The sequence below is a fragment of the Salmo salar genome, chromosome 02 (genome assembly GCF_965601325.2).
Source record: "Salmo salar chromosome 02, fSalSal1, whole genome shotgun sequence".
NCBI classification, from domain to species: Eukaryota; Metazoa; Chordata; class Actinopteri; order Salmoniformes; family Salmonidae; genus Salmo; species Salmo salar.
In genome coordinates, this window is record NC_138292.1 from 70,374,351 (window position 1) to 70,397,103 (window position 22,753).

The following is a 22,753-nucleotide window of genomic DNA, read 5'->3' on the forward strand; positions in this document are numbered from 1 at the left end:
TATTCTGACATTTCACATTCTTAAAATAAAGTGGTGATCCTAACTGACCTAAGACAGGGAATTTTTACTAGGATTAAATGACAGGAATTGTGAAAAACTGAGTTTAAATGTATTTGGCTAAGGTGGATGTAAACATCCGACTTCAACTGTTATGCATCTGTTGGTCACAGATACCTTAAAAAAACGGTAGTCAGAATCTGGTGTGACCACCATTTGCCTCATGCAGTGCGACATAGGATAAAGGATTTAATGTATTTTTCAATACATGTGTCATGGAAATTACTACCAAGGACTCAGTCAAACTTAAATGCATCATTCTTTATTATCAGCAAGCTGGAGAGGTTGCAACAAACTTAATGCACCATAGTACACATCGGTCGGGAGCTCTTTCGGGGCAGTCCCGTTAGTTCTCTTATATACTGCTTACACAGACAAGTTATATTTGAATGATTTACATTATTCATCATTAACGTTTGGTTCCTGCATGTAACTTATAGAACATATTCTGGATGTTCTGTCAAAATGTCTGAGGGGGTCATGACCGTCTCCCCCTCACATCTCTACCCAGCACCTACAGGAACCAATGATTGTATGAGACAAGATGTACAATTCAAAGCTCTCTCTTCAGACAACATTTCCATCACATGAATATACACCTACTATTGGTGAAACATTTTATTATACATTATTTAATGGATAATAGGAGTTAATGAAATAAGATACAGCTCTGAACACCCCCACCCCACCACACACACAGCACTCCTACTCCAAGACGCTTGATACATATGGATCCAGAGCTGCATATTATGCTACACAGGATACCATGGCAATCAAATTTAGTAAACTGTTAGAGAATGGGAGACATTACTCTTTACAATATGTTTTCTATTTAAACTTTATTTAGGGATCTGGAACCAGTGCCAGAGAGGAGGGAGATGAAAGAAAACATGTTTGAGCTTTCTGGTGTTTTTTCAGTGACCCTGAATGAGCAAATCTCTTTCCACATAGACAGGAGTAAGATTTCTCTCCTGTGTGTATGCGTTGGTGTTCAGACAGGTGTCCTGATTGATTGAAGCTCTTCCCACACTGATCACAGCTATAAGGCTTCTCTCCTGTGTGTATGCGTTGGTGTTCAGACAGGTGTCCTGATTGATTGAAGCTCTTCCCACACTGATCACAGCTATAAGGCTTCTCTCCTGTGTGTATGCGTTGGTGTGTAGTCAGGTCTCCTGAGTGATTGAAGCTCTTCCCACACCGATCACAGCTATAAGGCTTCTCTCCTGTGTGTATGCGTTGGTGTTTAGTCAGGTGTCCTGAGTGATTGAAGCTCTTCCCACACTGATCACAACTATAAGGCTTCTCTCCTGTGTGAATGCGTTGGTGTTCAGACAGGTGTCCTGATTGATTGAAGCTCTTCCCACACTGATCACAGCTATAAGGCTTCTCTCCTGTGTGTATGCGTTGGTGTTCAGACAGGTGTCCTGATTGATTGAAGCTCTTCCCACACTGAATACAGCTATAAGGCTTCTCTCCAGTGTGTATGCGTTGGTGTTTAGTCAGGTCTCCTGAATTATTGAAGCTCTTCCCACACTGATCACAGCTATAAGGCTTCTCTCCTGTGTGTATGCGTTGGTGTGTAGTCAGGGCTCCTGAGTGATTGAAGCTCTTCCCACACTGATCACAGCTATAAGGCTTCTCTCCTGTGTGTATGCGTTGGTGTATAGTCAGGTCTCCTGAGTGATTGAAACTCTTCCCACACTGATCACAGCTATAAGGCTTCTCTCCTGTGTGTATGCGTTGGTGTGTAGTCAGGTCTCCTGATCGACTGAAGCTCTTCCCACACTGATCACAGCTATAAGGTTTCTCTCCTGTGTGTATGCGTTGGTGTCTAGTTAGGTCTCCTGATTGATTGAAGCTCTTCCCACACTGATCACAGCTATAAGGCTTCTCTCCTGTGTGTATGCGTTGATGTTTGCTCAGGGTTTCTGATTGATTGAAGCTCTTCCCACAATGATCACAGCTATAAGGCTTCTCTCCTGTGTGTATGCGTTGGTGTAGAATCATGGATCCTGAGTCACTGAAACTCTTCCCACACTGATCACAGCTATAAGGTTTCTCTCCTGTGTGTATGCGTTGGTGTGTAGTCAGGGCTCCTGATTGATTGAAACTCTTCCCACACTGATCACAACTATAAGGCTTCTCTCCTGTGTGTATGCGTTGGTGTGTAGTCAGGGCTCCTGATTGATTGAAACTCTTCCCACACTGGTCACAGCTATAAGGTTTCTCTCCTGTGTGTATGCGTTGGTGTGTAGTCAGGGCTCCTGAATTATTGAAGCTCTTCCCACACTGGTCACAGCTATAAGGTTTCTCTCCTGTGTGTATGCGTTGGTGTGTAGTCAGGGCTCCTGATTGATTGAAACTCTTCCCACACTGAACACAGCTATAAGGCTTCTCTCCTGTGTGTATGCGTTGGTGTGCAATCATGGATCCTGAGTCATTGAAACTCTTCCCACACTGATCACAGCTATAAGGTTTCTCTCCTGTGTGTATGCGCTGGTGTACAGTCAGATCGTAACTTTGAGTAAACCTCTTCCCACACTGATCACAGCTATAAGGCTTCTCTCCTGTGTGTATGCGTTGGTGTCTAGTCAGGTGTCCTGACTTATTGAAGCTCTTCCAACACTGAACACAGCTATAAGGCTTCTCTCCTGTGTGTTTGTGTTTAGTCTGGGCTCCTGACTGATTTAAGTATTTCCCACAATCAAAGCAGGTATAAGGTCCCTCCCCTGAATGAATTCTCTGATGATATTTTAAGGTTTTAGATGCATGCTCCAGAGTGTGAATTTGCTCATGAATTGTCAAGTCTTGTTTAGCCAAACTCTTCCCACAGACAGAGCAGCAGTGGTGAGGTTTCTTCCCTATACCTCTATGCTGGTGTTTCTTGAGGTGTTCTGATCTGGAGAGACTCTTCTCTTTCTTGTCAGCATCATGACGTTGTTGAGGCTCCCCAGATGATAAGCCCCTCCCACTAAGAGAGCAATGATTAGGGATGTCCCCTGTGAAACAAAGACATTGAAAACTTAGGTTTTGCGAATATGGGTCCATAAACAGATGGGTCCTTCCATGAAATTAAGGCCTTTTATGAAATCAAAGGTGCTCTTCATGAACGAAAGTTAAAATTAGGTGAAATCAAACGTTTTTTGGGGGGACCAAGTTACACTTCTCAAAATTGGGTGGAACTACCAAATATTTTCATCAATAAAATTAAACAATTAATTGTTACAGAAGCAGACTAATCCACACACCATGGTTCTTACTTAATGAAATCATATCTCCATGTTCCTCTTCTCGTCTCTCAGTTCCACTCTGCCCTGGTGTTTTCCTACAGTCGACCAGAACCAGCAGTAAAGTACGGAGAGGCGGTCGACCTGGGGACTCCTGGAGTGTGGAGGGGGACGGACTAGCTTTGTCCTGTTGGCCACAAGAAGTTTACAGTTGATCATTAAACCAAATATTGTATTAATTCAGTCTAAACCTCCTTTTACCTGAAATGTTCAATCGTTCACCACAACCCACAAATCTAAGAGCATTGGATTGGTGGGCATGGGCTAGTTTCCACCATATTTGTTATACCAGTCATTTCCTATCAAACAACGCAAGAGGGATAACTGGGCCCAAAATCTGGCTTCTGGCTTATTTGATCTTATATACATTTTCGTAACGAGTTGGTTGTTAGGAGTGTATTGGTAAAAGTAGGACACGTGACATCCCGGCAACTTTGAGGAAAAAAAACACTTTGGTCGTCACTAGTTACCACAAACAAAGCCATAAACCACATCCATTTCTACAACTGATCTTTTAAAATGTGATTTTTAACCTTAACCTTGAAAACACAAACTTTATGCCTAACCCTAAATAAATAAAAATACGATATAGATGTTCGACATTGTGGCAACTAGTGAAAACACGCATATCTGCCCTCTCATTGGCTATAATGGTCCCACCTGATCTTGCCTCTTCCCGATTGCCTTCCAGCTGCGTTTCAAACTCAACAACCCTCGGCCCTAAACCCTCAGATCTTGAATTGCGTTTTACATCCGAGTGTACCTTAAAATGTCCCTTGCCCAAGCGAGGGAGAGTGAAGATCGGAGGCAACGTCCTTGGTGGAAATCTTGAAGTTTAACTTAAAAACAACCAACCTAAAGCTATCAATGTACCTAGTAAGCTAACGTATCTAGCTAGCGTCGTGGAAATATTGGTCCAATAATATTTCTCAGATACCGGAACATTAAATTTATATAGACTATTACAAAGCCAAGCTGGTCCAAGGATCATCTGACTTCGCCAGTCTCAGCACACTTCTTTTATACAGTTTCACCATTACATAGTCACTCCTCTTTATGCAAAATACCCTTTGACATTTCGCCACCATTATCTTTTTGTCTCACTTCTGACTTATTTACACCCATCTTAGATTATATTGGTGGCATCACCATAGTACTATTACAAAAAATATATATATAATATTATATATATAATATATATACAGTTGAAGTCAGAAGTTTACATACATTTAGGTTGGAGTCATTAAAAATAGTTTTTAAACCACTCTACAAATTTCTTGTTAACAAACTATAGTTTTGGCAAGTCAGTTAGGACATCTACTTTGTGCATGACACAAGTAATTTTTTCAACAATTGTTTACAGACAGATTATTTCACTGTATCACAATTTCAGTGGGTCAGAAGTTTACATACACCAAGTTGACTGTGCCTTTAAACAGCTTGGAAAATTCCAGAAAATGATGTCATGGCTTTAGAAACTTCTGATAGGCTAATTGACATCATTTGAGTCAATTGGAGGTGTACCTGTGGATGTATTTCAAGGCCTACCTTCAAACCCAGTGCCTCTTTGCTTGACATCATGGGACAATCAAAATAAATCAGTCAAGACCTCAGAAAAAAATGTAAACCTCCACAAGTCTGGTTCATCCTTGGGAGCAATTTCCAAACGCCTGAGGGTACCACGTTCATCTGTACAAACAATTGTATGCAAGTATAAACACCATGGGACCACGCAGCCATCATACAGCTCAGGAAGGAGATGCGTTCTGTCTCCAAGAGATGTACATACTTTGGTGCAAAAAGTGCAAATCAATCCCAGAACAGCAGCAAAGGACCTTGTGAAGATGCTGGGGGAAACAGGTACAAAAGTATCTATATCCACAGTAAAACGAGTCTTATATCGACATAACCTGAAAGGCCGCTCAGCAAGGAAGAAGCCACTGCTCCAAAACAGCCATAAAAAAGCCAGACTACGGTTTGCAACGGCACATGGGGACAAAGATCGTAATTTTTGGAGAAATGTCCTCTGGTCTGATGAAACAAAAATAGAACTGTTTGGCCAAAATGACCATCGTTATGTTTGGAGGAAAAAGGGAAACGCTTGCAAGCCGAAGAACCCCATCCCAACCGTCAAGCACGGGGGTGGCAGCATCATGTTGTGGGGGTGCTTTTCTGCAGGAGGGACTGGTGCATGTAACAAAATAGATGGCATCATGAGGAAAGGAAAATTATGTGGATATATTGAAGCATCATCTTAAGACATCAGTAAGGAAGTTAAAGCTTGGTCGCAAATGGGTCTTCCAAATGGACAATGACCCCAAGCATACTTCCAAAGTTGTGGCAAAATGGCTTAAGCACAACCAAGTCAAGGTATTGGAGTGGAAAATAAAGGAAAGCCGCACACTCTAAGAGCTCAGATGCAAAAATGTAATCACCAACGTTTCGACAGCGAAGCTGTCTTCATCAGGGTATCATCAAACACTGCGAGATGAGTCATTTATATAGTGTCAAGAGACACACAGGTGTTTGTAATCATGGCCAAGTATGGCCTAATATCATTGGTTAACTCAAATATTTAAAAAAATGGCATACAAAGAACATACAAAAAGACAAACAAATGGATATCATACGATCATAGCATTTGTAGTCTAAAATGTATCTAACAAACAATTACAATGGCAAAATCACAATTATCAATTGGCAAAATGGCTTAAGGACAACAAAGTCAAGGTATTGGAGTGGCCATCACAAAGCCCTGACCTCAATCCTATAGAAAATAAGTGGGCAGAACTGAAAATGTGTGTGCGAACAAGGAGGCCTACAAACCTGACTCAGTTACACCAGCTCTGTCAGGAAGAATGGGCCAAAAGTCACCCAACTTATTGTGGGAAGCTTGTGGAAGGCTACCTGAAACGTTTGACCCAAGTTAAACAATTTAAAGGCAATGATTCCAAATTCTAATTGAGTGTGTGTAAACTTCTGACCCGTTGGGAATGTGATAAAAGAAATAAAAGCTGAAATAAATCATTCTCTCTACTATTATTCTGACATTTCACATTCTTAAAATAAAGTGGTGATCCTAACTGACCTAAGACAGGGAATTTTTACTAGGATTAAATGTCAGGAATTGTGAAAAACTGAGTTTAAATGTATTTGGCTAAGGTGGATGTAAACTTCCGACATCAACTGTACCTCCCTAATACAGGTACATGTCTAGTGGTTCCTGTAAATGATTAACTAATGTAAATGTCCAATGGCCTTCACAAGACCAGGCTAATGGTGCCTATAAATGATTAACTAATGTGCATGTCCAATAGCCTTCAGAAGACCAGGCGTGACCCAGAATGGTTAAGTCTGTATTGACTCAGCTTGCACATACACATTAGTATATGTGTAAGCAGAACCAATGGTTAACCCTATATCGATTCTGCTTACTACTTCTAAGAAAACAGTATAGGTACTGGAAAATCCCCAACACTAGCACTCCTGTCAGGTAGCTAGCTACAGTTACCCATAGCTGGCTAGCTAGTTTTATAGTTTGGTCATTTATTCAAATACATTTCGGAATTGCACTCCTCACTACAAAACTAAGCCAATTTGCCAACACTAATATATATTTTTATAATTGCAAGCTAGCTTCATATTTTTACTGAGATACCGAAAATGCAGGGTGTTGATTAAATATGACACTTAGCGGCCACCAGAGTTTGACATGTGACTACAGTTTGCAATGAATTGTGGGTCATATCAACCCCGTAAGTGACCAAAGTTGTTCAATCGCTCCTTCAAGCTAAATCCAGGGCCAACGTTAGGGAATTGGAAAAAGCCGGGAAAAGATGGCGGCGAGTGCAGACGAGATTTCAGCTTGCTCCGAGTAACCTTAACTTTTATCCCTCGCAAACTTACTTAAATGTAACGGAACTTGGCTTATAGTAAACATAATAGAGAACAACGCTTAGTTGACCGCTAATTTGATCTGGAAATTTGAGAAATGGAAGGAAAAAATGTGCGAAAGAGCAAAGGGAGGAGAAGGCAGTTGCTAGCTGAGCACTCATACACTGGAGAAAAACCGCCACCTGACTCCTCAGGAGAAGAAATGGAGGATGCTGCACATTCGGTTGATTCTGAAAATGCAGTCAATAGTCCTGCACCCAAAAAGACACAGAAAGAATTGTCTTTGCGCGAACTACAGGTCAACATAATCGATGCTGTCTCTGCAAAGATAAACGAAAGAGCCGATGGTCTGGAGAAAATGATACACGAAAACACAATAGTTGACCTCGAGACCTCTCTGAATCATGCATACAAGAGTATCGAAGAGCTTAAACTTGCAAACACTGCTACGTCTGAGAAACGCACTGCTCAGGAGAAGACCATCGCAGACATGCAAGAGCGCTTATCGGAAGCAGAGCGATACTGGAGAAGGTGGGGGCTACAGCTTTACGGTGTCCCGGAGGACCAGGATGAGAATATGAAGCGCTTAGTAAGAGACATCTGTAACCGTGTGGCACGGGACTTCCCCGATGGATATGGCTGTGGATGTCGCTCATCGTATTGGGAAGAAACAAGATGCCATCGTCAGCCGCTCGATCATCATCCAGTTTGCTTTTCGCACAGCGAGAGATGCAGTTTGGAAGAAAGCAAAGGAAAGCGCCTTTCTGAAAGAGAGAACTTAGATTCGGGGAGGACTTGACTGCAGCAGACAAGGCAGCAAAGGCAAAATGGTGGCCTCTTGAACAACAGGTCCAAAATCAAGGAAAGGGTGGATACTACAGGGGAATCAGAGCCTTTTTCGCCAACGGAAAATAAATACGACCGGGGTGATTTTTTCTGTCGGTAGGTTTACAAGGTAGCTCCTTCCTCACTGCAAACTGAACGTTTTAGTTTTGAAATATGGTGTTACTGTTTTACAAGTTAAGACTTCTGTTAATACATATATGAAGCAACTTTTTATAGAGAGGGTAAAGTTGAGATTGCATAGGATTTTTCTTTCTATTCTATAGATATGGACTTGAAGTTTATGTCAATCAATGCCAGTGAATACGAAACCTGTTGAAGAGAAAAGCTTTTTTTGGTTTTGTAAGGACTGCAACGCAGATCTTGTATTCGTTTAAGAAACACATTCATGCAAAGAGGACTATAATTATTGGAAAAATCAGTGGGGCAATGTCATTTTTGTTGGCCCACGGGACAAATCATTCAGCTGGGGTTGCAATTTTAGCACACAATTTCAAAGGGAAATTTTTGTTTACTCAAATGGACTCCAATGGACATTGGCTAGTAGCGGTCATCAACCACATGGACAGATTATTTGTGTTGTGTAATGTATATGGATACTGTCCTAGTCCTCCAAATAACTAACTTCTACAGGAAATTGAAGAAATTCTTAAAAGTCTTCTGAGAAAATATCCATCCAGTCAGATTACAGTTGGAGATTTTAATATGGTTTATTCTAATGAGACTGATAGATTGCCTCATAGGCCTAACATTGGTGTGAACAAGTTGGTGAATTTCTGCCAAAGCCTGGACTTAATTGACATATGGAGAGTAAAAACCCCTGGAGAGATACAATACACATGGAGTAATAGAGATCGTTCTTTACAATCAAGAATTGATTTGTGGGTGATAACCTCTAGTCTTGAGTCCAACACTGTAGAGGTAAAAATACTGCCTGCAGTCCTGACGGATCATAAAGTCATATGGTTGACTGTAAGAATGTGCAGCAATGATGGTAAGAAATACTCTGGTGGTTATTGGAAATTAAATAACTCATTGTTATTGCATGATGATTTAAAAAATGTGATTAAAAATCTAATTTCGGTTTACTGGAGTTTAGCTACATCTAATGCAGAATATGGGAAATATTGGGAACTGCTGAAATTTAAAATCCACTCAGCCTGTATTGCTTATGGAAAACGACTTGCTTTAAGAAGGAGATGTGAGGTAGCTGAACTCTCTAAAACAATTGCCGATATCACAGAGATTGAGCATCTTGATCTTAATGAGAAAAATAAATTGAATGATTTACAGAATCAACTAGATACATTGTATGAGGAAAAGGCTAGAGGAGCTTTCATAAGATCTAGAAAACAATGGCTTGAAAAAGGTGAAAAGAACAGTAGATATTTTTTTTTTTTGGAAAAGAGGAGAGGGGAACTCAACACACTTCGGAAAGTTAAGATTAATGGGGTTACCACTGAGGATAGAGAGTTGTTATAAGACTTTACCACTAGGTTTTATGAGAATCTTTACTCCTTAGATAACAATTTGAGTGACTCTAAGGATCTCCTTGATTCTATAGAGAATGTTAATTCGGTGAGTGAAGAACTCAATCAGTCTTGTTGCCAAGATCTATCCTTTATGGACATCCAGTACGGGGTTGCTCAGTTAAAAAAGAACAAATCTCCAGGTTGTGATGGATTAACCTCTGAATTTTACAAAATATTCTCTGAAGAAATAGCACCTTTTTTACTTGAAACCTTTAAGGAGGCTATAAAGAAGGGAGAACTACCTGCCTCTCTGAAGCAAGGGGTTATTACTCTTATACCTAAACCACACAAGGATCTCCTAAGTACTGATAATTGGCGTCCAATCACACTCCTAAATAACGACTACAAAATTATAGCCTTAATCTTTGCAAAAAGGTTAAAGTCTTGCTTAAATGATGATTGATGAATGTCAATCATGGTTTATGAAAGGGCACCATATATCTAATAATCTGAGGCTGGTGTTAGACTTGGTTGAGTATTGTGATCTATTAGATGACTTCCCTGTTATCCTATTTTTGGATTTTCAGAAAGCATTTGATACAGTAAGTCACAATTTTATCTTTGATTGTCTTAAGCATTTCAAATTTGGTTGTTTTTTTGTTGATGCTATTAGAACTCTGTATACTTGTGGCAATAGCTGTATCAAACTCTGTCATGGAACATCCTCGAGGTTTAACATTTACAAAGGAATACGACAAGGTTGTCCAATTTCACCTTTTTTTATTTTTGTTAGTATCTCAAATGTTATGCTCATTAGTTCATAAAAGTCCATTTGAAGGCATTACATTCCAGGCCAGAGAGATCAAGATATCCCAACTGGCGGATGACACCTCACTTTTTTTGAAAAATGTCTCAAGCTAGATTAGCATTGGATATCGTGAAGCAGTTCTCCAAAATCTCAGGTTTTGCATTAAATCTTTCCAAATGTGAGATGTTTGTTTTGAAAGGAGCTGTCAATCCAGCAGATTGTAACATCTCTGAAAAAGATACTGTAACCTACCTTGGTGTAAAGATCAGCAAAAATCTTAAGGCTATGAATGATCTTAATTTGAACCCTGTAACTGAATCTGTCCAAAAAAAAATTATCCTCATGGTTAGGGAGGGATTTAAGTCTTCAAGGAAGGGTGCTTTTATCCAAAGCTGAGGGGCTATCTTTTTTTTTTTTCTATTGATATTCCCAAATCCACTTGCTGTACCTTAGATAGGCTTTTGTACAACTTCATATGGAAAAACAAGCCACATAAGATAAAAAGAGATGTTATCACCAACAGGGTGTGTGATGGCGGTCTAAATGTCTTAGATTTCACTCTCTTCAATCAGATATCAAAGGTCAACTGGATTAAAAGATACATAAAAAATCCTCAGTTTCTGGAATATTATACCTAATTTTGTTTTCCAGAAGCTTGGAGGGCTTAATTTTTTACTACAATGTCCATATATTGTGGGTAAACTTCCTGTGAAACTGGCATATTTTCACAAGCAGGCTTTAATGTGCTGGGCTTTGTTGTATGAACACAACTTTTCACCTCATAAATGTTTTATATGGAACAATGGGTCGATATTACATAGAAACAAGATGTTATTTAACCATAAATGGTTCTCGAAAAACATTGTCCTTGTCAGCCAATTAGTTAATATTAGTGGGAATCTATTTACAAGGAGAGAATTTATGGAAAGATACAACTTTGAGGTTTCAAGCAAGGAATATGACACTGTTATTAAAGCTATACCTAGTGGGATAAAAACTTTAGTTCAGAATAATGCATATTTTGGAATATCTCCGATTGTAAGCGATATTCAGGTGAATGGCATTGGTCTACTACATACAAAATTCAACAATCGTTTATTAAAGGATATTTTCTACAGGAAGTCTATTCCCTCTGAGATATTTTCTTGGGGTTCATCGTTTGATGTAAACTGGCGCCGTGCTTGGCTCACTCCACACAAATTTATGGTGACCAATAAAGTAAAGGAGATCTCCTTTAAGATAATACATAGATTCTATCCGTGTAATAGCTTGATTTCTAAATACAGTGGGGGAAAAAAGTATTTGATCCCCTGCTGATTTTGCACGTTTTCCCACTGATGAAGAAAGGATGAGTCTATACTTTTAATGGTAGGTTTATTTGAACAATGAGAGACAGAATAACAACTAAAATATCCAGAAAAAACGCATGTCAAAAATGTTATAAATTGATTTGCATTTTAATGAGGGAAATAAGTATTTTACCCCCTCTCAATCAGAAAGATTTCTGGCTCCCCGGTGTCTTTTATACAGGTAATGAGCTGAGGTTAGGAGCACACTCTTAAAGGGAGTGCTCCTATCCGCAGCTTGTTACCTGTAAAAAAGACACCTGTCCACAGAAGCAATCAATCAATCAGATTCCAAACCCTCCACCATGGCCAAGACCAAAGAGCTCTCCAAGGATGTCAGGGACAAGATTGTAGACCTACACAAGGCTGGAATGGGCTACAAGGCCATCGCCAAGCAACTTGGTGAGAAGGTGACAACAGTTGGTGCGATTATTCGCAAATGGAAGAAACACAAAAGAACTGTCAATATCCCTCGGCCTGGGGCTCCATGCAAGATCTCACCTCGTGGAGTTGCAATGATCATGAGAACGGTGAGGAATCAGCCCAGAACTACACGGGAGGATCTTGTCAATGATCAAGGCAGCTGGGACCATAGTCACCAAGAAAACAATTGGTAACACACTATGCCGTGAAGGACTGAAATCCTGCAGCGCCCGCAAGGTCCCCCTGCTCAAGAAAGCACATATACATGCCCGTCTGAAGTTTGCCAATGAACATCTGAATGATTCAGAGGACAACTGGTGAAAGTGTTGTGGTCAGATGAGACCAAAATGGAGCTCTTTGGCATCAACTCAACTCGCCGTGTTTGGAGGAGGAGGACGAATGCTGCCTATGACCCCAAGAACACCATCTCCACCGTCAAACATGGAGGTGGAAACATTATGCTTTGGGGGTGTTTTTCTGCTAAGGGGATAGGACAACTTCACCGCATCAAAGGGACGATGGACGAGGCCATGTACCGTCAAATCTTGGGTGAGAACATCCTTCCCTTAGCCAGGGTATTGAAAATAGGTCATGGATGGGTATTCCAGCATGACAATGACCCAAAACACACGGCCAAGGCAACAAAGGAGTGGCTCAAGAAGAAGCACATTAAGGTCCTGGAGTGGCCTAGCCAGTCTCCAGACCTTAATCCCGTAGAAAATCTGTGGAGGGAGCTGAAGGTTCGAGTTGCTAAACGTCAGCCTCGAAACCTTAATGACTTGGAGAAGATCTGCAAAGAGGAGTGGGACAAAATCCCTCCTGAGATGTGTGCAAACCTGGTGGCCAACTACAAGAAACGTCTGACCTCTGATTGCCAACAAGGGTTTTGCCACCAAGTACTAAGTCATGTTTTGCAGAGGGGTCAAATACTTATTTCCCTCATTAAAATGCAAATCATTTTATAACATTTTTGACATGTGTTTTTCAGGATTTTTTTGTTGTTATTCTGTCTCTCACTGTTCAAATAAATCTACCATTAAAATTATAGACTGATCATTTCTTTGTAAGTGGGCAAACGTACAAAATCAGCAGGGGATCAAATACTTTTTCCCCCCACTGTATATACTTGATGTTACCAGTGAATGCAGTTTTTGTGAACTAGAAACTGAATCTATTGAACACTTATTCTGTAATTGTTTATATAGTGAAGTGGTCTGGACTGATGTAAAAATACATCTTGGCCTCAAATTGCATACAAGTTTGACATATTATTTTACTACACTGATTCCACACTTGAACGTGAGTATGTCATAAATCTCTTTATTTTATTAGGAAAATATTTCATACACAAATCAAAATTTATGAAGAAAAAGCCCCTTTCATTTTTTTTAATCTGATTAGGAAAACTATTTAGTTTTTAAAACGTATACAAAACAAAATGTCAAGAAAATGTATTCGCTATATGTCTGTATTTGATTTGATATAATGTGGAATAGTTTTTTCTTCTTTTTTTTCTCATTTCTTTGGAATTCCTCTGGCTGTTATGTTTATGTTTTGCATGTTACTGTTATAAAAAAAAAATATGAAAAAAATTAAAAAAGTTTGGGAATTGGACCTCCCTTAAGATGGCAATCAAACTGCATCCGGTTTCGACGTGGATACCCCCGAAGGAAAAACAACGTGTTTGGACTGCAGCCATTTATTTTCTTTGTTGGAACGGCCACTTGAATATCTGGTCAAATAATGTCTAATACGCAAGAAATCAGTGAAGGAATGTGAACACTTCGGGAGGAAGGAGAGAATTAGGTTATTGTCACAGATTCCTAAACATGATTGTATGAACTGCCTTCATTTTGCTGGACCCCAGGAAGAGTAGCTGCTGCGTTGGCAACGAATGGGGATCCATAATAAATACTGTAATGAAACAAGCTGGGAGCAGGTCTCAAACCCTCGACCTTCTAGCCCGAAGTCCAGCGCGCTAATACCGCAAAAGCATGCTCGAGCGGCAGAGTCGATATCCGCCGTTATAACCCAGGGTCGTTACAATACAAATGATATAGTTGTAGGCTACTTTTTAAAATTTAAATGTAACCTTTATTTAACTAGGCAAGCCCGATATAGAAAATAAATCTTATTTAGAATGACGGTTTATGAACAATGGATTAACTGCCTTGTTCAGGGCCAGAACGACAGACGTTAACCTTGTCAGCTCGTGGATTCGGTTACTGGCCCAACGCTCTAACCACTAGGCTACCTGCCGCCCCAAAGAGAACACAGCAATGTTGAGGTTCAAAGATGATGAAACTAGGCCTAGACATTTTATAAAACACAGCGGGCATATACTGTTATAACCAGACTTACCCGATCCATTGTGGAAGCTATTGTTTCTTTGTATGATATTAAATGTTGTAGGTTACAGTACAGTTAGACAACTTTGTTGTAGTGTTCAGATAATGACAAGGGAGTTGCGGAGAGAAAATTCAATTCTCAAGGCTGCAACTGATGCGCCCCTAGACCAGAGCAATCAAACATCTATTTAAATATCGTAATTAAGTTAGCAAAAATAAACGTCACAAGTAGCCTAATATTACTTCAGAAAGTTCCTGGATAACATTTTCTGTGATCTATAAAAGTCGAGTAATGTCAAGAAAACGTTCAACAACACCCCCTTTCACTAAGAATCCTGTTTTCTGCTATCGTCTACTTTTACCTAGCAGCCATTTGGAACACATGCGCAAAGAGGGAGTATCTCAACGCGCCGATCTCTAGTGAGGGAGTGTCTGGGAATGACTTGTTCTGGTCTTTCGCTGGTGATATAGGCAGCTGCTGTACACTACCAGCACAGAAAGGACAAAGAGCTATGTATGCAAGTCACTGCAACAGGTGCATCAAACCTAATTCACAAGTAATTCTCTAGTCAAAAATAAACGTACTTCCAGTGGTGGAAAAAGTACCCAAGTGTCATACTTAAGTAAGAGTAAAGATACCATAATAGAAAATTAAACCCAATAAAATGCTACTTGAGTAAAAGTCTAAAAGTAATTGGGTTTAAATATACAGTATCAAATATATAGTATCAAAAGTAAACGTAATATCTCAAATATACTTAAGAATTAAAAGTAAAAGTATGAAATTAAAATATCCTTAAACTAAGCAAACCAGATGGCACAATTTTCTTGTTTTTTAAATTTACGGATAGGCAGGGGCACACTCAGATATCATTTACAAACAAAACATTTGTGTTTAGTCAGTCCGCAAGATCAGAGGCAGTAGGGATGTCCAGGGATGTTCTCTTGATAAGTATGTGAATTGAACCATTTTCAGTCCTGCTATGCATTCAAAATGTAACAAGTACTTTTGGGTGTCACTGAAAATGTATGGAGTAAAAATAACATAATTTTCTTTAGGAATGTAGTGAAGTAAAAGTTGTCAAATATATAAATAGTACAGTACAGATACCCCCAAAAACTATTTAAGTAGTACTTTAAAGTATTTTCACTTAAGTACTTTACACCATTGCGTAAGTCTTTCTTCTACAGCCAAATGTACTGTCGTGTCTTTGGGGTACCATTAAACTGAAGACATGTTTATCAATTAACTCCCTGTAATTATTATCACGCGATCAAACTGATTAATCGTTTAATTGTAATTAACTAGGAGATCGGGGCACCAAGGAAAATATTCAGATTACAAAGTTATAATTTTCCTAATATAACTTTCCTATATTATAACATTATATATTATATTCTATTATAGTATAGGCCGATTGTCTTCTGGTTTAAATGGTGTATTTTACCTCGCTTCCAGTCTCATTCCAAACGTCGTAAATTGTTGTATCTGCACGAACCCAGTCTTTACTAAGAGTCATCCATACATCAATTGTCTTAAAATCATTTATTTACTAAACTAAGTAATTCACAGAAAGCATACAAACAGTAATTATCGTCACAAAGAATTGGTAGAGTAATGTGCCCTAGTGGGCGTGTCTTGTTCAACAATGGGTCATAAAGGGCAGCTGAGAAGACCCTACAGAGTTCATTAACCTGTTAGGTCTAGGGGGCAGTATTGACACGGCCGGATAAAAAACGTACCCGATTTAATCTGGTTACTACTCCTGCCCAGAAACTAGAATATGCATATAATTATTAGCTTTGGATAGAAAACACTCCAAAGTTTCTAAAACTGTTTGAATGGTGTCTGTGAGTATAACAGAACTCATTTGGCAGGCCAAAACCTGAGAAGATTCCATGCAGGAAGTGCCCTGTCTGACAATTTCTTGCCCTTCTTGATTATCTCTATCCATTACAGAGGATCTCTGCTGTTACGTGACACTTCCTACGGCTCCCATGGGCTCTCAGAAGGCGGCAAAAAGCTGAATCGTGGCTTTGCAGGCTCTGTCTGAAAAAAAGTAGCGCGTTTGGGTAGTGGCTGGTTACAGTACTGTGAGACTCAGGCGCGTGCCCGAGTCGACCTCATGCTTTGTTTTCTTTCGTCTGTTTACCTAAACGCAGATTCCCGGTCGGAATATTATCGCTTTTTTTACGAGAAAAATCGCATAAAAATGGATTTTAAACAGCGGTTGACATGCTTCGAAGTACGGTAATGGAATATTTAGCATTTTTTTGTCACGAAATGCGCCATGCTCGTGACCCTTATTTACACTTCGGATAGTGTCTTGAATGCACGAACAAAACGCCGCTATTTGGATATAACGATGGATTATTTTGGACCAAACCAACATTTGTTATTGAAGTAGCAGTCCTGGGAGTGCATTCTGACGAAGAACACCAAAGGTAATCAAACTTTTGTAATAGTAAATCGGAGTTTGGTCAGGGCTAAACTTGGTGGGTGTCTAAATAGCTAGCCGTGATGGCTGGGCTATGTACTCAGAATATTGCAAAATGTGCTTTCACCGAAAAGCTATTTTAAAATCGGACACCTCGATTGCACAAAGGAGTTCTGTATCTATAATTCTTAAAATAATTGTTATGTTTTTTGTGAACGTTTATCGTGAGTAATTTAATAAATTCACCGGAGGTTTGCGGGGGGTATGCTAGTTCTGAACGTCACATGCTAATGTAAAAAGCTGTTTTTTGATATAAATATGAACTTGATTGAACAAAACATGCATGTATTGTATAACATAATGTCCTAGGGTTGTCATCTGATGAAGATCATCAAAGGTTAGTGCTGCATTTAGCTGTCTTCTGGGTTTTTGTGACATTATATGCTAGCTTGAAAAATGGGTGTCTGATTATTTCTGGCTGGGTACTCTGCTGACATAATCTAATGTTTTGCTTTCGTTGTAAAGCCTTTTTGAAATCGGACAGTGTGGTTAGATTAATGAGAGTCTTGTCTTTAAAATGGTGTAAAATGGTCATATGTTTGAGAAATTGAAGTAATAGCATTTCTAAGGTATTTGAAAATCGCGCCACGGGATTACACTGGCTGTTGCGTAGGTGGGACGATTTCGTCCCACCTAGCCCAGAGAGGTTAACCTCTTACGTCTAGACGTTCCGCTAGCGGAACACCTGCTCCAATATCCAATGATAGGCGTGGCGCGAATTACAAATTCCTCAAAAATACAAAAACTTCAATTTTTCAAACATATGACTATTTCACAGCATTTTAAAGATAAGACTCTCCTTTATCTAACCACACTGTCCGATTTCAAAAAGGCTTTACAGCGAAAGCAAAACATTAGATTATGTCAGCAGAGTAAATGTGCAACCAGAGGGAAAAAAACTCTAGACCACCTTTACTCCACACAGAGAGACACATACAAAGCTCTCCTTCGCCCTCCATTTGGCAAATCTGACGATAATTATATCCTCCTGATTCCTGCTTACAAGCAAAAATTAAAGCAGGAAGCACCAGTGACTCGGTCTATAAAATAGTGGTCAGATGAAGCAGATGCTGAACTACAGGACTGTTTTGCTAGCACAGTCTGGAGTATGTTCTGGGATTCAAATCAAATCAAATATTATTAGTCACATGCGCCGAATACAACAGGTACAGTGAAATGCTTACTTATGAGTCCCTAACCAACAATGCAGTTTAAAAAATATGGGTAAGAATAAGAGATAAAAGTAACAAGTAATTAAAGAGCAGTAGTAAAATTGCAATAGCGAGACTATATACAGGGGAGTACAGATTAGATTAGATGTTCAGGAGTCTTATGGCTTGGGGGTAGAAGCTGTTTAGAATGGTCGATGCACACCATGCACACTTGGTCCATGCACACCAAGACAGTCGTGAAGAGCGCATGACAAAACCTATTCCCCTCAGGAGACTGAAAAGATTTGGCATAGGTCCTCAGATACACAAAAGGTTCTACAGCTGCACCATCGAGAGCCTCCTGACTGATTGCATCACTGCCTGGTATGGCAACTGCTCTGCCTCCGACCGCAAGACACTACAGAGGGTAGTGTGTACGCCCAGTACATCACTGGTGCCAAGCTTCCTGCCATCCAGGACCTCAATACCAGGCGGTATCAGAGGAAGGCCCTAAAAATTGTCAAAGACTCCAGCCACCCCAGTAATAGACTGGTCTCTCTGCTACCGCAGGGCAAGCGGTACCGGAGCCCCGAGTCTAGGTCCAAGAGGCTTCTAAACAGCTCCTACCCCCAAGCCATAAGGCTCTTGAACCAAATGGCTACCCAGAATATTTGCATTGTCCCCCCCCCCCCCCCCTTTTACACCGCTGCTACTCTCTGTTATTATCTATGCATAGCCACTTTAATAACTCTACCTACATGTACATATTACCTCAATTACCTCAACTAACCGGTGCCCCCTCACATTGACTCTGTACCGGTACCCCCTGTATATAGTCTCGCTAGTGTAATTTTTTTACTGCTGCTCTTTAATTACTTGTTACTTTTATTTCTATATCTTTTTTTTTTTTTTAACTGCATTGTTGGTTAGGGACTTGTAAGTAAGCATTTCACTGTAAGGTCTACACCTGTTGTATTTGGCACATGTGACTAATAAAATTTGATTTGATCTATTCAGGGCCCCGAAGACGTGGATGTCGATTAAGGTAGCCCTCCACACCTCTCTGAATGCATTCAGTTGTACAACTGACTAGGTATCCCCCTTTCCCTTTCACAGACCACTGTAGTTCTCAGTCAACTGATTCCAACTCACCTGTCCATTCTCTACTGTGTCTCTTCTGTCTCTTGTGTCAGAGGTGGATATGGAGGCCTTCTTCCTGTTTTGTAAATGAAGGAATGAATGAACAGATGAATGAATGAATCAATCAATCAATCAATCAATCAATCAATAAGAATCTATCAAGATCAATGATAAAAAAAACAGAATTACATTACATTACATTACATTTAAGTCATTTAGCAGACGCTCTTATCCAGAGCGACTTACAAAATGGTGCATTCACCTTATGATATCCAGTGGAAATGTATGAATGTAAAGAATGTAAAATAAGGGTAAATTCCTCTCACTCACCTGAACAACATGACCCCAAAGACACAGAGTATGAGAATCAGAACAACTATGATTCCTACAACTGCATTCTTCAAAGACTTTGGTTCCCCAACGAACATAACAGGAGAACAGAGATTCTTGTGGCCATTAACAGCACAGGAGGAGCTGCCTGCATCCTCACTGCTGACTTGGTCTAGGATCAGGTAGTTATCTTGGGTGTTTGGGTTGGTGAGAAGTTGTCCGTTCTTGTACCAGATGTAGGTGGGGTTGTCAGAGTACAGGTGGTGCTACAGGTCAGTGTCAACTTCCCTTCCTCTGTGCCAGGAGACTCCTTCACCTGCAAGTCTGAAAAGGGGTAAATGAAGACAAAATAGCACAATCGTCATTATTTCTACCAATAATATAATGACAGACTAGATGATATAATACTGTAAGGACAGTATTACCTGTGACATTAAGAGTTATTCCAGGGAAGCTGTATCCCCATTTTACCTCAGTTGTTGTAAATCTAAACTTGTATTCAGCAGAGTCACTCTCTCTCAGGTCTGTGATTCTCAAGGTGGAGTCCTTGTCTGTAGTTGGAAGGTACTTCACACTACCTGCATACTCTGGGTCCTGCCTTAGATCTGTAGTAACTCCAGACTCCCATTTGTTGAACCAGGATACTTCTGTGACGTTATGCCAGCTGGGATGTCTATACGTGCAGGTAATGTCCACTGTTGACCACTTCAAGGCACATATACTCCTCTTGGTGTAAGTCACATTCAAACAGCTCTGACCCTGAACACCTGAAACAAAACGTATCTGATCAATTCCTCAAACCATAATGAGACTTAAGTGTTTGAAATGTATTGGACTGGTTCATTTAAAATTAATAAAAAATATAGACACTTACAGTGCATTCGGAAAGTTTTCAGACCCCTTGACTTTTCCCACATTTTGTTATGTTACAGACTTATTCTAAAATGGATAAAAAAATATATGTTTTTTTAAAACGTTATAACAAGGTAAGATACCAGGCATTTTATACCTTTTCTATTATACTGTATAAATTCCTCATGGTCTTTTACAGCACAGGAGTAACTGTCTGCAGAGTAACGCCAGACCACTAGAGTATTACAGGAGTATTGTTGAGAAGTAGGGTCATGGAGATGTTGTCCGTTCTTGTACCAGATGTAGGTGGGGTTGGGGTTGTCAGTCAGAAGACAGGTGGTGCTACAGGTCAGTGTTCTCTTCTTTTCCACTGTGGAGGAAGACACCTTCACCTGCAGCTCTGAATCAGGGCTGATTTCAAGGTTTTACTGCTAACCTACAAAGCATTACATGGGCTTGCTCCTACCTATCTTTCCGATTTCGTCCTGCTGTACATACCTACATGTACGCTACGGTCACAAGACGCAGGCCTCCTAATTGTACCTAGAATTTCTAAGCAAACAGCTGGAGGCAGGGCTTTCTCCTATAGAGCTCCATTTTTATGGAATGGTCTGCCTACCCATGTGAGAGACGCAGACTCGGTCTCAACCTTTAAGTCTTTACTGAAGACTCATCTCTTCAGTAGGTCCTATGATTAAGTGTAGTCTGGCCCAGGAGTGTGAAGGTGAACGGAAAGGCTGGAGCAACGAACCGCCCTTGCTGTCTCTGCCTGGCCGGATCCCCTCTCTCCACTGGGATTCTCTGCCTCTAACCCTATTACAGGGGCTGAGTGACTGGCTTACTGGTGTTCTTCCATGCTGTCCCTAGGAGGGGTGCGTCATTTGAGTGGGTTGAGTCACTGACGTGGTCTTCCTGTCTGGGTTGGCGCCCCCCCCCCTTGGGTTGTGCCGTGGCGGAGATCTTTGTGGGCTATACTCGGCCTTGTCTCAGGTTGGTAAGTTGGTGGTTGAAGATATCCCTCTAGTGGTGTGGGGGCTGTGCTTTGGCAAAGTGGGTGGGGTTATATCCTGCCTGTTTGGCCCTGTCCGGGGGTATCATCGGGTGGGGCCACAGTGTCTCCTGACCCCTCCTGTCTCAGCCTCCAGTATTTATGCTGCAGTAGTTTATGTGTCGGGGGGCCAGGGTCAGTCTGTTATATCTGTGTGAATTTAAGTATGCTCTCTCTAATTCTCTCTTTCTTTCTCTCTCTCGGAGGACCTGAGCCCTAGGACCATGTCTCAGGACTACCTGGCATGATGACTCCTTGCTGCCCCCAGTCCACCTGGTCGTGCTGCGGCTCCAGTTTCAACTGTTCTGCCTGCGGCTATGGAACACTGACCTGTTCACCGGATGTGCTACCTGTCCCAGACCTGCTGTTTTCAACTCTCTAGAGACAGCAGAAGCGGTAGAGATACTCTCAATGATCGGCTATGAAAAGCCAACTGAGATTTACTCTTGAGGTGCTGACTTGTTGCACCCTCGACGACTACTGTGATTATTATTACTTGACCATGCTGGTCATTTATGAACATTTGAACATCTTGGCCATGTTCTGTTATAATCTCCACCCGGCACAGCCAGAAGATGGCTGGCCACCCCTCATAGCCTGTTTCCTCTCTAGGTTTCTTCCTAGGTTTTGGCCTTTCTAGGGAGTTTTTCCTAGCCACTGTGCTTCTACACCTGCATTGCTTGCTGTTTGGGGTTTTAGGCTGGGTTTCTGTACAACACTTTGAGATATCAGCTGATGTAAGAAGGGCTATATAAATACATTTGATTTGATTACAATTTGATATTATATATTACATGTGAAAGTCAGTTGCTCCATGGAAGCTGTACCCCCATTCTGCATACTGTGTTTTAAATCTGAACTTGTACTCAGCTGAATCTCTCTCTCTCTCAGGTCTGTGATTCTCAGGGTGCAGTCTTTCTCTTTAGTCCCAAGGTACTCAGCACGACCTGCATACTCTGGCACCAAGCTCAGGATTTTAGGCGCCTCATTACATTTCTCTTGGAGATACCAGTTTAGTTCTTTGACTACAGGATAACTTGAATGTTGATATGTGCAGGTCAGTTCCACTGTTGAGCCCTTCACAGCACAGATACTCTGTTGGGTGTAAGTTATATTGAAACAGTTCTTACCCAGAACACCTAAAACATTAGTATCCCCATTCATTTATTCAATTAGCTTCTTCAATTATTACTGCACTCAACAAAAATATAAACACAAACATTTCTACGATTTTACTGAGTTACAGTTCATACAAA

The 22,753-nt window shown here is 40.6% G+C and overlaps 1 protein-coding gene and 1 long non-coding RNA gene across 2 annotated transcripts; one reads left to right on the top strand and one right to left on the bottom strand.

The window, feature by feature from the left end:
• Nucleotides 1–303: 303 nt before the first annotated feature.
• LOC145850142 (uncharacterized) lies at nucleotides 304–14,764 on the bottom strand. The gene is made up of 3 exons (XM_045708664.2): nucleotides 14,492–14,764; nucleotides 3,318–3,471; nucleotides 304–3,056 (listed from the first exon to the last, which is right to left on the bottom strand). Exons 1-3 carry the CDS (start codon nucleotides 14,498–14,500, stop codon nucleotides 901–903), a joined length of 2,319 nt encoding a protein of 772 aa, XP_045564620.2. The 5' UTR covers nucleotides 14,501–14,764; the 3' UTR covers nucleotides 304–900.
• Nucleotides 7,112–22,372, top strand: LOC145862427 (uncharacterized). The gene is made up of 2 exons (XR_014381877.1): nucleotides 7,112–9,075; nucleotides 21,704–22,372. It is a non-coding gene; the product is annotated as an uncharacterized LOC145862427 (long non-coding RNA).
• The last annotated feature ends 381 nt before the right edge of the window (nucleotides 22,373–22,753 follow it).